Source organism: Rutidosis leptorrhynchoides, chromosome 3 (assembly GCF_046630445.1).
Source record: "Rutidosis leptorrhynchoides isolate AG116_Rl617_1_P2 chromosome 3, CSIRO_AGI_Rlap_v1, whole genome shotgun sequence".
Classification (NCBI taxonomy): Eukaryota; Viridiplantae; Streptophyta; class Magnoliopsida; order Asterales; family Asteraceae; genus Rutidosis; species Rutidosis leptorrhynchoides.
Window position 1 is genome coordinate 630,696,743 of NC_092335.1, and position 17,961 is coordinate 630,714,703.

Consider the following 17,961-nt stretch of genomic DNA (forward strand, 5'->3'; position numbering starts at 1 on the left):
CTCCATCTCTATATTCGACGGATAAAGAGAGTATTTCCAAAGGGACATCCGGCTAAAGAAAGAAAAAGCTATGAAAATGGTAGAATCAGCTTTACATGAGTTTTAAATCATGCTTTGAGTTCAATTTAAGCTTTAATCGACATTCAAGTTGTCAGTAAATCGACGCTTACTTTTGAGAATGATATAAAATAATTTTAACTTAATTATAAATTTATAGAACTAAATAATTAATTTGAAAATTTCAAAACGAAAATGAATTTACTGATAAATTGAGGGAGTTAACAGTAATATGAATATCCACGCGCACCACCTGGTACACGTACACATCCATCACTATGGAATGAATGGTCCTATCATCTCACCATATTTCCCCCTTTTTTTTAATTCATCAATCAGTTTTTATTCATTTCCAAACATTAGGGTTTTTTCTTTTTGGGATCTGCAATCATCAATTCATAGCGATCTCATCCTCATAAAACCCTAATTTTGGACCATATAACCTCCGTAATCACCAATTTTGCATCTTTATTTTCTATACCTATACATATACATATACCTGTACCTATACGTATATATGTTCTGTTGTATTCTACGTTAACTTGTACAAGATGAAGCATCCAAAGAAGAAAAAGAGACCTAGACCTCCAATTTTAAAGTCAAACCCGTCAACCGGATCTCAAAACCCTAACCCTAGCCAGATTGATAATCAACAATCTAGGGTTTTAAACGGTTTAACTCAAGAAATTGCTTCAATTTCCATTGAAGATGACGATTCTGCTTCGGAAGTGGTTGCGAGTTCGACCGAAACCGGTTCTAGCTCGAGTGGAAGCTCGGGTTTATCGAACTGTGACGGTTATAATAATCAAGTAATTGGAGGGAAAATTGGTAAAGGAAGTAAAGGGAACAAAGTGATTGCTGCAACAGGAATGGTGTCTACTGTTATAGGGAAGGATTATGTGCCTACTGTTGTTAAAAAAAGAGGATTTGATAAATGGAAAAGAAATAGTGATGGTGTTAGTCAGGAAGATGCTGAACAGTTTTTGTGTTCTATGCTTAGTGATGACTGTGAATTAGGGATGGATTTGGTTAAAGATGTGCTTTGTGAGTATTGTTATAAATATATATGTATATAATTGTGTTTTAGTGTGTTTATGGTTGTTAAATGTGTGATCTTTTTTTGTTTACTGAAGTGGGTATGTGTTTTTTGGCAGGTCAGTGTGCTTATGATGTTGAAAAGGTTAAGGGTTGTTGCTTCTTTTGCTTTAAATTGGTTATTGATGGATGTTTTTGGTGTGTGGTTATTGATCATATTTTGTTGTATATAGTTAAACTGTCATAGAGTACAAGTTTGTGATTATGGTATATGGTGTGATACTTTATATGGATATAGTAACGTATGCATCAAATTGGGTGACTAAGTTGAGACTGTACTGCTTTGGATATAAGTTTACTGAGGATATTACTCAGGTTTTGATTGTTGATATGATAATGTTTTTATACTTGATATATTGTTTTCAGGCTTTGGATATATTGCTTGAATTAACATCCCCTTCATCTGAACCTTGTGAAAGTGGCCAGCTTCATAGAGTAAATGTAGAAAGTGAAGACAGTAGGCCTCCTCTGGAATCAAATGACAGTGTAAGTAACTTGTTTCTTCTGCATCTTATAATTAGTTAATTTGTCACTCTGCATGTATGTTGTGCTCTAACGATATGTTTGTATTTATATAATTGTTATGATTTTTGTTTCATTAAGTAACTCGTAAGTCTTAGGATTATGAATGAAGCAATATGGAAATTTCACGTCTTTGGATAGACCATGTTAATCAATCATACATTTAAGGGGTGTTTGGACGTGTATAATTCTGATTATATGATTATTGCAACTTGTAGTTTGAACCGTCCGTTTTCAAATGTTTGGATAAACTAATTTTGTATGATGTTTTAGAGGACTAATAATTTGTTTTACACTAGCTCCACAAAATTGACCCTGAGAAGAGCTCAGGAGCATATAATGCTATCCACTTCTCTAACCTTATATGAGACATTTACTCTCATCTTATAAGACGTGTCGTGTTGCGTGTCCTGTTTAACATGAATGTCCGTTTTAGTCATGTTATGCACCATTCTTTGAATAATCAGAGTTAAACTACTCCAAGAACAAATTATCTGATATCTACAATCTAAAAGAACAAAAGAACCTTTCAAGTTTCAAACACTATCAACTAATGTAGTCTAGTTTAATATAGCCAGTAATCTGATTTTGTTTTTTCAAATTACGTAAGCATATCTATAACCACATCCAAACAACCCCTTACATGTAAATCATCTATTAGTTACATGGTTCTATGCTCTTCTATTCTTCGGTCTTCTCTGCAGCGGTACATTTTCGGTTGCTTGCTAATTGTATATCATTTTGTAATTTTTGCGTGTCTGTGCTTAGTGCATAGCTTCTATTTTCTATGCTCTTCGATTCTTCGGTCTTCTCTGCAACGGTACATTTTCGGTTGCTTGCTAATTGTATATCATTTTGTAATTTTTGCGTGTCTGTGCTTAGTGCATAGCTTCTGTTTTCTAATGCATTAATGATACAAAAATGTTGCCATCTAATATGTCTGTGTGTTGATATGATACCTTTTGACAGACATCTGATTTAGCTTCGTCATCTGAGGGTGATATAGGCTTTAGCAGCAGGTAAACTGCCTTTAATCATATTACATTGTTTTGTATTGAAGAATGATAATGATAATTATAATTATTTTCTTGAAATCTTTCTCAGTTTGGTGGATTTTTATGTAATGCTCAAAATGTTTGTCAATTTTCCTATATTTTATGGGTGTATATTTGGGACCCACAATCACAATTTATCTTTCTTAAACAATATGTTTAGAATATAATTATATATATTTTTCAGGAATTATTTTGATGCTCTTGCTAATATTGGAACCGATCGTCCACCCAGCCCCAAAAGTACCTCCGAACTCACTCAGGACGTGTTGGAATCTCTTTTTCATACGAAAAAGAGTTCAAAACATGAACCCAGAAATATGAACTGGAGGAGTGTGGTAAAGAAGATGGAGTCATTTGGTCAAATGTTTGACTATCCTTCAGAAGATACAGAAAAAAAACAGCATGTTTTTGGTAATTAAAATGTCAGTCATAAGTAACATGTGGGTCTTTTGATGGGTTTATTTCTTATATAATATTTATACGAATGTAGCTAATGGAGAGGATTATCAGCATTATCGGAGTGATGCAAGCCAGCACTGGGATTCAATGAAAAACTACTATCACAAGGCAAGTTATGAATGAGGTGTATTCAGGCTATGGTTTATTTTTAATAACCGGATATGTATTTTTGAAAATAGGCTATAACAGTTTGAAATATTAACCTCTTTAAAATTATTTGGCAACAACTATATCTAAAAATGAAAATTCCCTTCTTTTATTGCGTGTGCACAAATTGTGTTACTTAGTAAACCTAATTAGAACTGTATTAAAACTTGACCCGTTTCAACCTGTTACCAAATCTGCCTGACCCATCCATTTTTCTACATATATATTATATAATAAAGCTTTGCTCTATTGAGTCTCATGGAGCTGTGTATATTGTTGTACCACCTGTGATGAGTTTTTATCGCTTTTATATTTCAGGCTGCAACTGCATATGCAAGTGGAAAACGGGAATATGCAGGGTATCTATCTGATCAGGTGTGTAAATTCCCTTTTTATTATGTGTGATCGTTGACAGTAAATAATGTATTAATATTGATTGATGTAGGGAAGGATATGTAACGAAAAGGCTAGGAATGCAGATAAAAGGGCAAGCCAGGATATATTTAATTCAAGGTTTGTCATTCTGTGTTGGAAGCCATTGTGAAAAAACAGGAAAGTAGATTATGTAGATTGACTAATCTTACTGAATGAATGCAGGAACAAAAATATTGAAAATGTGATAACAATCGATCTACATGGACAACATGTGAAACAAGGAATGAAGCTTTTAAAACTTCACCTCTTATTTGGTGCATATGTTCGTTGTAAGTAGCCCTTTTTAATTTTTATATAAAATAAATTTAATACTTTCTAATAGTCATTTAAGGGTTTATTGTATTTAGGTGTATGGAGAATACACTTTCAACGTTTTTAAAGTATATCTTCATATGTTTTTTTGTAAGTCGCACACGCATAATAGTAAGTTAGTAAGTTACTGCATACAATATAGGTCTCAGAAACTAAAATACACTATATAATTTTCAAAGTTTGCTTCTTTTAAAATCAAAAGTAATTAGCATACAAAAGTAGCTTGTTTTATAATATAGATCACGTTTGTGCTTGTGATGTATAGCTGTGCGGCTTTTTAGAGTTATTACGGGATGTGGCAGTTCTGGTCTTGGAAAGTCAAAGCTTAAGCAGTCGGTATGGAATTTTTTTAATCACCCTCTTTTTTTTTTTGGGACATCAGTTTGGGATCACCCGGGGGGGCTTAACCACCCACGCGTTCATCTCATGTATTTGCATAACCCGCCCCCAAAAACTGCCTGGAGGAAACCCGGACCAATCCGAGGGCATGGGCGCATGGCCGGTAAAAACCCCCTCCCCGCTGCCCCCGCACTAATCGAAAGGCGACTTGGGTGGATACTTCAGGTCAGGGATAACATTGAGGGTCAGGGGTAACATTGAGTGTCACATGTTATTTGTGCTTTACTTATTTTAATTACATAGTTGATTGTGTTAATTAATGTTTGATACCAATCATGACCAATAATTTTGGATTTTGATATGCGATGTACATGGTCTTTCAATTTACCATTTTTAAAGATGATTCCAATTTATTTATATATATCTATCTATATTATGTGTAAAATCAGTTTATTTTGATACTAATGATGTTATATTGATATCGATTAAATTATTAGCATTTGTATATGGAAAAAATTAGTTATTAATGTTAGTAAGTATAAAATTTATCAGGGTTATTATAACACATCTCCTTAAATAAGTCGTCTTTAAATCATCAAAATTCAGAAAATAAAATTAACTATGTAGTATTTATTTGTGGTAATTATATGGTTGTTGTAGGTTGTTGATCTATTAGAATCAGAAAACATTGATTGGGAAGAAGAAAATAGAGGAACATTGCTTATCAAACTGAATGGGCAGAGAGAGTTCAGTTTTTTGGACTCTTCTAGTGACAGCGAGTAACCCTTTTTCGACCATTTGTTGTATTCTCCGTATTGTATGCTGAAGAGAGAAATATGCGACTATAGAGCTGATTTCTTCAGGTATAATCAAGAAAATGTTAACGTTAATGTTGTTTGTAAATTACCTAAGATTAGTTTGGTGTAGAGAGACAATGCAGATGACTTGGGATTAGTTGTAAATTAAGCTAGTCCTATATTTTTTTTCTTTTTAAGTCGTGACCATCATGTATAATACTTATCCAGTTACTTGAAGTTGAGGGATTTCAGTTCCTCTTTTTGTCAACATGGTGTTCTTAAAGCTCGGGTTTGTTTTTTTTTACTTCCCCCCCCCCCCCTATAAATGTTGATCATGCGTACATGGCCAGATATATGGTCAAAAATGGTCAACAAGATAATCTAGTTATATCGTGTACAAATGAGTAAATTATTCGTTGACGAGTAGCCTGAACAAAGATCTGAAATTCTTATTGGTGGTTGATTCGTATGTGTGATTTGTGTAGAAGTTAATCGTTCCTTGTTGGGTTAACATGTGTCCGAGTTTGGAAACTAGAATACATTAACTCATCTTAGTTTGTCGGATTGATGTATGATGAGCACTTAGAATGTTCATATCAGTCTATAAGACTATCTTCCATATATAAAAAGTTCAATATAATCTATATTTCTCAAGATAGTCTAATTGTTGGGTTAATATCCCCCAAAAGAAGTTCAAATAGCATGTCCATTGAAAGGTTTTAATCAGACTCTTTAGAGCTGTTAGATTCTTCTTTATTTTTTCTTTTTTACTTCATTCAATGGGGAACGAACGGAATGAAGTGTTTAAACCTCAATAGCAACATAACTTACGTAAAAGGTCAATAGCAATCTAAGATAATTCGGTTATATCGTGTCCGAGTAAAACAAAATTCACTCCCGGGTAGCCAGAACATAAAAAACCTTATTCGTCTACATGTTTTCATAGTTGACTCAGTCAATTTATATAAAAGTCTTAGAGATCTGGTATCTATAGTTTTATACCTGACACTAAGTTGATGGTTGTTGATTCGTACGTGTGAAGATTTTGATAGTTCCTTGTAGGGTTAAACATGTGTTCCAGTTTGGAAACTAGAATACATAAACTCATCTTAGTTTATCGGCTTGATAAGTATGATGAGCACTTACAATATTCATTTCAGTTTTTAAGACTATCTTCGATATATATATATAAATAAATAAAAGCAAAATACGATATCAATGAAGCTGCAACAACACATATCCTCATTCTAGCATTTAACACAAACAAAAGTTCGTTATGTTGCATAAACTTAACAGACTAATAGGACAAAGTTCAACTCTAAAGTTCGGTTAAAAACTCAAAGCCAACATTACAATTCGAAATTCAAAATCTGAAGAAAACGAAAACTGCTATACTAATACTAAACGAAAAAAGGTAACCCCATCAAATCTAAAATGTAGCGGTTTATTATAGGGGTAGTTCACCACTGTCAGCAATAGTAACTTTGCTTTTCGGTGTTCCACTCTGTGTTCCCTCAGCTTCCATCTTGTAAACAAGATCCATCCCAGACAACACCTTCCCAAATACAACATGCTTACCATCCAACCTGATAATTATTATCCAAATAGTGCAATGACCCGTTAAGAGATATTTATATCTGTAATTTGTAATCAACTTTATAATAAATAATAACAATTCATTTGATGGTTATGCAAATTACCAGCTGGTTGTGACAGTTGTGATGAAAAATTGTGACCCATTGGTGTTCTTTCCAGAATTTGCCATTGACAACAGTCCTACAAAGCAACTTGGCAAGTATCAGAATTGCAAACGCTAGTAAATCAGTAAATGCTTTAAGTTACTAATTATGATTGAGGCGATTGATAGATTCTTTACCTGGTCCAGTATGCTTGATCTTGAAATTTTCATCATTAAATTTCTCACCGTAGATCGATTCTCCTCCTCTCCCATCTCCAAGTGTGAAATCACCGCCTTGAATCATGAAGCTCGGGATAATCCTGTGGAACGCACTTGCCTTGAAGTGAAGAGGTTTTCCACTTTTTCCAATGCCTTTTTCCCCTGAGATAATCAAAAAGAAAATTAGAAATGAACGTGCAGATGATTACGTGTTTGTATACTGTTACGTATCAAGTGCTATATAAAGATTTAAAGCTAATATCATCATACCGGTGCACAACGCTCTGAAGTTTTCTGCAGTAAAAAGAATTCACATCAGTATGAATAAGCAATCGTGCGAACTGTTTCCCGAATACACATGGAAACAAAAGTGAGTGAATAAAATCATACCTGCTGTTTTTGGTACGGTTTTTCCAAAGAGACCGAAAACAATTCTTCCTGAAAAACAAGTACATATTATCTTTAGATACATGTTTCAAATATCACAAACTATTTAACAAAGAAAGGTGCTCGTAGGAGTTGTAAACTTTGTTTATAAAAGCGTGACAAGGGACTCTACGGGAAACATTAACATAAAGCGGGGCCTAGGTGCCACACAGTGCCTTAGGCGCCTTGCGTATAAGCTTTAATTGTACTTTATTGAAGTCCTTTATTCAATATCAGACTATCTATACTAACCCTATCCTAAATTTAAGTTCCTGACACAACTAAATAGCTCCAACACAACTAATAATTTAATTCTCCAAAGTCTAAAATACCAAAAGGTCTCAAGTTCAAACTTTAATAGCATCATGGAATACAAAGGTTAGGCCGCATACATCTGAGCAAAAATATTTCTCGCCCTTACTCATCCTTTTATTGTTTACCCTAATTTCTTTTTAAAGATTGTAGGGAATAGCAAATGATACTTTGACTCTTTTAATACTTTTAGTATGTAAGTGAAGTATATTCAGTGAGTGACAAGGCCCTTGTTATTACACCTAGTGGAGCCAGTGTGTGTTCATTAGTCGACTTCTTTCAAGTTTCAAGCAAGCAACAATATTTAAGCATGTTGTTCCTCACAAACACTACTATCTCTCATATACAAATATATAATTATCATTATCATTACTCTGTATGTACACACATATAAATATATATACAAATGATTGACATTTTGAATGAGTTGAACCTAAAATAAAAAGTTTTTGCATTACCTGCAGGTTTTCCAGCAATCTCGACATCAAAATATACTTTGTGAGTAACTTCCTTCAAATCCTTGTCTGCTTTCTTAGCCTGCAAAGCATACAAAATTTAAATTTCAAATAACTTAATAATGATCTTTCTTAATTCTAGATACACAAATTAATTAATATAATAATCATAATCATACGCATTCATTTAAGGTAGATTTAATTAACGCTTTATCAATTTATATACATGAAAATATGAAATAAACTTTTAACAAGTAACTCTCAAATTACAGCTAATTATCATAGATCTAAAACAACCTAACAGCAAAAACATAAATCCACAAAACAAGTACCAGAGATTATAGATCGATTGGTGAATCAGTTAATATCATAACCGAGGACTGTGATTGAAACTAAGGATATTGAATAAAATATTAGGACTAAATTGTGTTACCTCAGTGAGAGCTAGGGTTACGATGACAAGTAGCGAGCAAAGAATTGCAGCTGACAGCTTCATTTTCGTGATTTTGACGTTTAATCGATGGTAATGGCCGGAGTTAGCAAGAAGATTTATTGAGGTTTATAAATGGTACTGACGTATTATGAACGAATAAATTGATGACGCGTGTCTTTTTTTAAAGTGGTTCGTAGTGATTTGGTTAAGTTATTTATTTATATTTATTTACTCTATTTTACTATTTTGTCATTAAATTTCCAGTATTTTGGTTGATGTTTTTAGGGTTTGATGATTAGAGTTGTTGACACTTTTTAAGTGTGAGATTATTGTTTAAGTAGGAAGAATTTTATCAATGAACATTTGTAGTACTGTAGTAGACACGAGATTGCGAAAAACGATCATGGGCTTGCGAAACGCACGGCCCATGTGGCACGCGAGATGAAGTATTGGAATGCGACTAAGTTGTCAAGGATTGTAGCCTTTAATGTTCGCAATTTGGATCAGAGGATCGCGTTTGGTTACGGAGCTTGCGGAACACGAGGTGTCCCTAGCGAAACACGAGGCTTGACGTGGACATAAAATTGGACGATTTGTTATCCTATTTGAATTGTTCAATAACTTGTAATCCTAATGTATCATTGTAACCTGGGTACGAAAATAATAAGAAAAAACTGTCTAGTTGACCGTGGACTAAATCAATCACACCGATTGCATATAAGCACGTCATTTGCTTGTGTCGATTTAAAAATTCTCGCATTTATTTTCTTCGTTTCGACCGTGGGTTTGTGATTATGCGCAGTCACTTTCATATTTTTGGCCTATATTCCTTGCATTTATGATATTCCGTTACCTATCGGGTATACATGAAAGTAATGTACGTGTTCTTGTTTCCGATTCAAGCATCATTCAGAAATGCTTGAAGATTGAAAGTGGATGATCCGTCGTTGCTTAAAGCTTCTCGCGCCAAATCCCTCCATTTCTCGGCATTTCTTTTCATTTCCACTTCATTCATCACCAACTCCACACACATCTTAATCTCATCTCCTTCCACCGCTCCATCACCCAACTTCTTCCTCACTCGAATCCCCGTTTTCCACACGTCTTCAATCATCTTCGCATTCGTTAGTTAATCGGTCCACAACGGAAACACCGCCATAGGAACACCACAACATAAACTCTCTATTGTCGAATTCTACCCACCATGCGTCATGAAACACCCAATCGCTTGGTGGCTTAATAACGCTACTTGATCACACCAATCCACTATGAATCCTTGTGTTTGCAGTTCATCTTTCTTGCTCAATTTTTCTACCTGCTCGTTATCTCTTATCACCCATAAAAACGGATGACCAATCTCCAACAACCCCTTTGCGATCTCCTCCATTTCATCCACTGATAATGTTAGTAATGATCCAAGTGAGACATACACAACCGACGACTTATGTTTTGTGTTTAACCACTTCATGCAATCACAATTCTCCAATGAGCCTTTTTCGTCCGATGGATTTAATGGTCCAATTGGAAGGAACTCAAGTTTATCAGTTGCTTTAATAGATTGTATTTCTAGTTCATTAAAACTATTAACAAGTACCCTTGGAGATACTTTAAGTACATCAAGATGGTCTTTCATAAAGAATATCATGTTCCATTGGTCTTGTTAGCAAAAAAAATGACGGAAGATCATACTTGGTAAGTTGTGGAAGTCCGGGTAAATTTATCGAACATTTGGTTGTTATCATTGCTAACGTTGGTACTTGATATCAAGTCTTTATAGCCATTGAAATAGTAATAGTAAATAAACCAAAATAATGGCTGGTTGGCACCAAAGAAGGGTGGATTTGGCACCATGGGCCTTTGCAACCGCGGCTGCCCATGGTAGACCAGTGGTGTAGACCAAGTTGTCAAACGGTTGGCTTGCAACAGAAGCCGAGCGCATAAGTTGTTCAATGACTAAAGTGCCATTTGTAGTAAAATCTGCGATGAGTTGTTGAAAGGTGACAGGTGGTTGTAAGCCGTTATCATGTCCATCAGAGAATGAAACAATGGTTAGGTTCAATGGCGAAGCCAGGATTTTAACATAGGGGTGGCTTACGCAATAAATAGATATTACGAAATAATATATTTTTTTTTAAATTGAACTTTGCGCAAATAAAGTCGGACACATCTATTTTTCTTAGATGGTAAATTATATTTGGTTTCATTCAAAATTTTAATGGTTGAGAAAGTTGTGACAAAATATATTAAATTAACTTTTGGCTTGAAAAAAGTTACGGAATTATTAATTAAACTTATGATTATTGTATTATAAATTACTTGATTACAAAATAAAAAATAAATATAAATAGTACAGGTAATATACTATAATTGAACTTTTGAAAGAATTATTAGAGGGGGTAAAAATATTTTTCCTTATTTCTTGAAAGCTTGGAAGAGTAAATAAATTTTAAATATTAATATTAGTATCAATATAAAAAATTGAATAAAAGATAAATATATATATATATATATATATATATATATATATATATTAGCGTAAATAAAATAGGAAATAGGAAAAGACAATTACATGAAAAGACGGGATGTGACACTAATAAAACTTTTACATATTTATCTTTTTTAATTAAAAATAAAATATAAAAAAATACTTCTCTCACTTTCTTCTTCCTCATCTTCTATCCTCTCTTCTTCCTTTACTCATCTCTGTATTTCTTTTTCAATAGAACTCACCTCAAAGTATAATCTTATCAAAAATCAATATATTATACACTATTGCTCAAAATCTAGCAAGAACCACCCCTTAATACGAGATGCTCGAAACAATTAGCATTAGAGAAATAGTAATGGACTAGAAGTATATGGGCTCAATAGGGGATGCTCAGCACCCCAAAGCACCCCTATTGGCTCCGCCATTGGTTAGGTTATCCGGAATGGTTTTTTTGTCGAGGCGTTTTATTATAGAGATGCTGGTGCAAATGGTGACATCAGCACCCTTTTTTAAAAGGTAGTTCGCTAAGCGAATGGATGGGTTAATAAAGCCGTGTAAAGGATAGGTGAGGATAAGGATTTTTTTTGTGACGTGTCATTGAGATGAAGGCTCTGATTATAACTTAAGCACGAAATTAAGTTATGGAAAGTAATGAAGGCTCTGTTTTTTATAGACCATGTTTAGAAGAACACAAATATAAGTAACTACAACTGACCTAAAGACATTGTTTTTATTGTAATTACGAGTATTTTATTATTTTAAGAGGATTTAGTTAATCAAGGAATAAGATATGTCATCGTACGTCTCAACTGAATCATTTTACTATTATATTACTATATATATATATATATATATATATATATATATATATATATATATATATATATATATATATATATATATATATATATTATTACTATATATGCTAAGGATCATAATATGATCAAATCATATTGGTCGGCCACTATTCATCAACAGTTGCCAGCCACTATTCACTTTTTTTTTTTTGATCCCTTCACCTTTTTTTTCCCTTCGGATCCCTCATTTTAAATATTTTTTGTCTTTTTTTTTTTTGCCCTATTATGTTTTTATCATTTGGAGAAAGTTGATAAGATAGTATACATGAATACATACACTCGCTATTACGCGGTTTAAAAAATATATATATATATATATATATATATATATATATATTTTTTTTTTTTTTCTTTGGATCTCTATTAGTCGAGCACTGTTCATCATTTTAAATATATTTTTTTGTCTTTTTTTTTGCCCTATTATGTCTTTATCATTTGAAGAAAGTTGATAGGATAGTATACATGAATACATACACTCGCTATTACACGGTTTAAAATATATAATATTTTTAAATTTTTTTTTAATTAAATCGCTAACACTTTTCAAGCAGCAGCGCGCGAACCGTCAGTCACTATTCATCAATAGTGGCCGGCCACTATTCATCAATAGTGGCCGGCCACTATTCATCATTTTTTTTTTTTTACACTTTCACTTTTTTTTCCCACTTTCACTTTATATATACTATATTGGCCGACTCCTATTCATTAATAGTAATTTTTTTTAATTTCCCACTATTCATCATTTTAATTTTTTTCCTCAAATACATGAATACATACACTCGCTATTACACGGTTTAAAATATATAATATTTTTTTAATATTTTTTCTAAAGTTAAATCACTAACACTTTTAAAGCTGCAACGCTCGAACTCACCTTTCTTGTTAGTATCATATACCAATACTGGAAACTTTGATGAGATCATATGATAACATCATGAGGTCATCCTATTTTTTTCTAAATATCTAACTTTTTTTTCTTTTTCTTTTTTTTTTAATTATCTAGCAATTTCCTTTTTGCTTTTATTTTGTTCTTTTTCCTTTGTGAAATATAATACTGAATGATTCACGTTACATGTATCAAGTTTTTTATATACAAGAAAAAATTTAGGAGTGAATTATTATTTTTAGTATAATACGTCTATTTTTTGAGTAAAAGTTATATGAAAAAGCAAATATGTATTTAGTTATAGATTTTAATCTTAAAATAAAAATAATAAAATGTATTAACAACCTTTCAGATTAATGAGATACTACATGGAGCTTAAAGAAACTCATGTTTTTTATTACTTTATGTAACACGTTATAGCATTACAAAAAAATATCGCAAATACTTTACGCAATAATGTGCGGGCTTAATCCACTCGTTGAAGAGCATTGCCTAAAAGAATATTAAGGAGGACCCATATATGTATAGTTTAGAGCATAGTAGTACTAAATCCGACATCAAGTCCCTTGCCTATAGTTTAGAGCATTGCCTAAATAATTCACAATTTTATTTTAGCTACAAAGGTGATTTGGCAAAATCATTAGGTATGCTATTTAAGCAACGTCGATGTGTGCATTTGAGTTTTTTTGTTTAATCGTATAATTGAATAATGCACAATTTTACCTATAAAAATAAAAGCGATCATGGGACGATCATTACTATAAGCAATGTTAACATGTGCATTTGAGTTTTCTCTTTTAAGCATGGTCTTTTAGTGATATAAGCAACGGTAACATGTGCATTTGACTTTACTCTTTGAGCATGCTCTATAAGCAACGTTAACATGTACATTTGAGTTTTTTTGTATGGTATGATCGAATAATGCACAATATTATATTTTATTGCATCTAAAATATTGGAAGTAGTATCGTCGCCTTCGAGTAAAGGGAGTTTGACTTTTTCTACAATTATGTGGAAAAATGACTTCTCTTTTATTTTAAGGTAGTAGAGAAAGAATGTCTACATCTAACGTTCACAGACTCCACATTAGTGAAATTGCGAATTGTTGTTGTATCAAATAAAAATGATTGTCGGACTATCATTACCATTTGGTAAAATCTTTAAACATGCTCTGTAAGATTTACACATGCATTTGAGTTTTTTCTTTAAGCAGGCTCTGTGAGCAATGTAAACAACGTTAATATGTGCAATTTGAGTTTTCGGGTATCGTATCGTATAATCAAATAATGCACAATTTTATTTTGTCTATAAAAGTGATTATGGGAATATCATGGTAGAATATTTAAGCATGCTTTATAAGCAACATTAACGTGTGCAGGGGCGGAGGGAGTATGGGTCAAGTGGGGGTCAAATGACCCCTATGATCCATCCAAAATTAGTGTTAAAATCTTTAATATTTTGGATTGCACCAGGTCCGATGAAGCCCCATTACTTGTTAGATGAAATAGTGGGCTAAACAAAAGCATTGACTTAATATAATGGATACTTCCATTTGGGCTTATGTAAGGATGAGATAGTGGGACAACTATGTGTATGTGTCGATGTGGGACTCCACTTCCATTTGTAGTTTATAATAATGAAAAAAGTGGGATAATAGGTGTATTTGTCGATGTGGGACTCTTTAGACCACACTCACTCTATTGAATTGTCATTGTATTACGTAGTCTTTAAACAAGTTATTTTGAACAAGATTGGACATAATACGAGTATATGATGCTGAGAGTATAATCTCTTCGTTTGTATGATATTACTAAAATTTTCAATTGCGATTTGTGATAAATTTTGAAAGCTTCAACATATACATAGTATAATAAATATATGTAAATTTTAAAATCAATGAACAAATCGATTAATATCTCAACAGTTCTTATATATAGAATTTAATAATGGAGATCATTTTTATGGTTTGTACATAACCTGACCCGGATTTTCATATATAACAAGACCCGTTTTGTGTTCGACGAATTAATGTCCCTAGTAAAAATATTTGCTGGATCCGCCACTGAGCGTGTGCATTTAAGTTTTCCAAGATTATACTTCGAATCATTTGAAGACGTGTCAACCACTCTATTGGGTATCATCAATCATGTACTCATCACATATAAGGCTCTTTACATACCATCTTAGGATAAGATAAGCTAATTAAGTATTGAAGATGATGCCTGAATATTAGAATTAGCTAAGAAAATTATCTATTATATAATTCAAAATCAAGTAACATTTCAAAGATAGAGATAATAAGTGATAAAAGCAGAATGCTATGTTGCACAGATTAAGTCCTAGACATGAGTAACTTGTCGAGCCTATTGAAGAACTAGACCAGTTGAGCCGGGCAGTATTTCTATCTATAAATTAAGTTGTTGCAAGGTTAAAAATAGACTTTTTTGCTCAGTTGGTCCCTCTATTATATCCCAAATCGCTAGTTTGGTCCCTCAGTTTTTAATTTGGCAATCAGAGTCCCTGAGTTATTTTGATTTTGCAATTGGCGTCCCTCCGTCAAATTTCTGTTAAAAATGTCCGTTAACCTTGTCATGTGCAATGCATGTGAGGGTAAAATCATCTTTTTACTCTTTTCTTCACTAAAAACAAGGGACCACCGGTGCAAAAATATCTTAACTGAAAATGAGGGACCACTGGCGCAAAAAAACTTATAATGTTTATATTTTTATTTTATAAATTTATAAAAACAAGAATCTATAAATTATAATAATAATAATAATAATAATAATAATAATAATAATAATAATAATATAATAATAATAATAATAATAATAATAATAATAATAATAATAATAATAATAATAATAATAATAATAATAATAATAATAATAATAATAGTAATAATCTTTTAATCTTTATCTTCAAAACTATATGCGAAGCTGTCACGACTACTCAATATCAATGGTAGTGGTCAAATACCAAAATCAAAAACATTGAAAATTTACAATCAAAATTGAATTATATAAACCGAAATTACTACAATGATTCACTGATGCTACCATGTAAGTACAAGAAATGAGTGATGGATGTTACCATCATCGCAGTCAAATAACCCAACCAGATCTAGGGTTTCTCTTTTTTTTTTTTTTAAATTTTCGATTTGGGAACGATTTTTGGATCATGGGTAATTGATATAGAATATGAATGAATCTGGGAACGATTTACGACATCGTTTCAATATCTTCTCGAGATTCTTAAACCCTACACCATTTAATTTTTACGTCTTCTGATCTTGTATATGCATATATTTTTCAAACTTTTTACAAAACTTCATTGTTGAACTAAATTAAAATTTGTGAAGTAATTGTGAGTTTTAATTATATAAAATCCAGTAACTGTTTTGAAAAATCCATATCTGTTGTTATTACCTGATGATGAAGAACAAATCCGAGAAGATGATGGATGATGAAGATGAAGAGGTTTTGATCCACTAAACATGTTTCCGGCGAGTTTGCAGACGATGAAGATGAAGATTTATAAGACCATGTAAATTTATTTTTTTAAAATTTATATTTATAGGTTAGATCTGATTTTGAGTTAAAGATCTATAATTATATGCCCACAGATCAAACAACATTCAAACATTCAGTTTTTGATTTAGTTGAAGATGGGTTTGGTTTATAAGATTTTTTAAGAATTTTTAAAGATGGGTTTGGTTTATAACATTCAAAATTTTTTATCTCCAAGTAAATATAATTATATTATAAGAATTTTTAAAGTAAATATAATATAATTATATCATAAATTTATAAATTAAAAAATAAAAATTTTAAGAATTTTTTGCACCGGTGGTCCCTTGTTTTTAGTGAATAAAAAAGTAAAAAGACGATTATACCCTCACATGCATTGCACATGACAGGGTTAACGGACCTTTTTAACATAAATTTGACGGAGGGACGCCAATTGCAAAATCAAAATAACTCTGGGATTCTGATTGCCAAATTAAAAATCGAGGGACCAAACTAGCGATTTAGGGTATAATAGAGGGACCAACTGAGCAAAAAAGTCTTAAAAATATTGTTAGTTGGGATTTATCGGCAAGGACCATGTACGAATCAGATAAGCTAAATTCGACTTTTGATCGGTTTTGACCCTTGAACTGATTTTGAAAAAGATTAGTCGATTAAATTCTAAAACCGATCACTCGGGGATTCACCTCGGTTTTTACACTATCAAGTTGAATTCATTAGAAGAGATAGACAAAATTTTACGCTGGTCCCTAAACTTTGTATCAAATAACATAAGTGACCTTTTTTTTTTTACTTCGTTAACCTCGAACTTTAAACTATTTCATGGTTGACCTTGGACTAAACGGGCATTAATTTTATCCCGTTAAATTATATAACATGACATAATGCCCGTTAAGTCCATTTAACGGGATAAAATTAATGCCCGTTAAGTCCAAGGTCCAATGTAAAATAGTTTAATAGTTGAGGTCAACGAAGTGATAAAAAAGTCGTCGATGTTATTTGATACAAAGTTTAAGAATCAAAACGGCGAAATTTTGTCGCAGAGATATATATGAATATAATAGAAAATCCGTATATTCATATACACAATACTACCGAATCTCATTAAGCATTCACACATTGTAAGGAAGATAATGAGCATTCAGTCCTATGATTGAAGTACTAAAATGGTTTGCAAGTATGTTCTCTGTTTAGAATTATATTTTTTTATCAGCCGATTGTCTCTACGGTAGATTTATCCATGAACAAGATATAATATTCGATGTAGATTAATTGCTTATATTGGGGCAATCTTTCTTCAAAGTCATAATTATGTCATCTTTTGTCAAAAGATTGATTATTAACTTTAGATAAATCTATAACAATAATTTACAATCATTAATTTTGATGATGATTTGATAAATGTCTCTCTTCAGAATCAATCATTGATTAATTGATTAGTAACAAACTCAGCTTTTAC

General features: G+C 32.1%; 2 protein-coding genes and 1 pseudogene across 3 annotated transcripts; 1 reads left to right on the forward strand and 2 right to left on the reverse strand.

The window, feature by feature from the left end:
- Positions 1 to 346: 346 nt before the first annotated feature.
- LOC139899027 (SMR domain-containing protein At5g58720-like) lies at positions 347 to 5,486 on the forward strand. 2 transcript variants are annotated; one of them, XM_071881834.1, is made up of 11 exons: positions 355 to 1,101; positions 1,212 to 1,237; positions 1,519 to 1,638; positions 2,644 to 2,693; positions 2,914 to 3,140; positions 3,220 to 3,296; positions 3,654 to 3,710; positions 3,781 to 3,848; positions 3,933 to 4,039; positions 4,348 to 4,418; positions 5,082 to 5,486. In XM_071881834.1, exons 1-11 carry the CDS (start codon positions 609 to 611, stop codon positions 5,202 to 5,204), a joined length of 1,419 nt encoding a protein of 472 aa, XP_071737935.1. In that variant the 5' UTR covers positions 355 to 608; the 3' UTR covers positions 5,205 to 5,486. The 2 variants fall into 2 exon arrangements, with proteins under 2 accessions (XP_071737936.1, XP_071737935.1); XM_071881835.1 differs by lacking the exon at positions 4,348 to 4,418 and having other exon boundaries at positions 347 to 1,101.
- Positions 5,487 to 6,454: 968 nt separating this feature from the next.
- Positions 6,455 to 8,866, reverse strand: LOC139899028 (peptidyl-prolyl cis-trans isomerase CYP20-1-like). The gene is made up of 7 exons (XM_071881836.1): positions 8,742 to 8,866; positions 8,312 to 8,390; positions 7,506 to 7,553; positions 7,386 to 7,409; positions 7,095 to 7,277; positions 6,919 to 6,994; positions 6,455 to 6,804 (listed from the first exon to the last, which is right to left on the reverse strand). Exons 1-7 carry the CDS (start codon positions 8,802 to 8,804, stop codon positions 6,666 to 6,668), a joined length of 612 nt encoding a protein of 203 aa, XP_071737937.1. The 5' UTR covers positions 8,805 to 8,866; the 3' UTR covers positions 6,455 to 6,665.
- Positions 8,867 to 9,639: 773 nt separating this feature from the next.
- On the reverse strand, positions 9,640 to 11,820 carry LOC139902350 (crocetin glucosyltransferase, chloroplastic-like; annotated as a pseudogene).
- Positions 11,821 to 17,961: the final 6,141 nt, after the last annotated feature.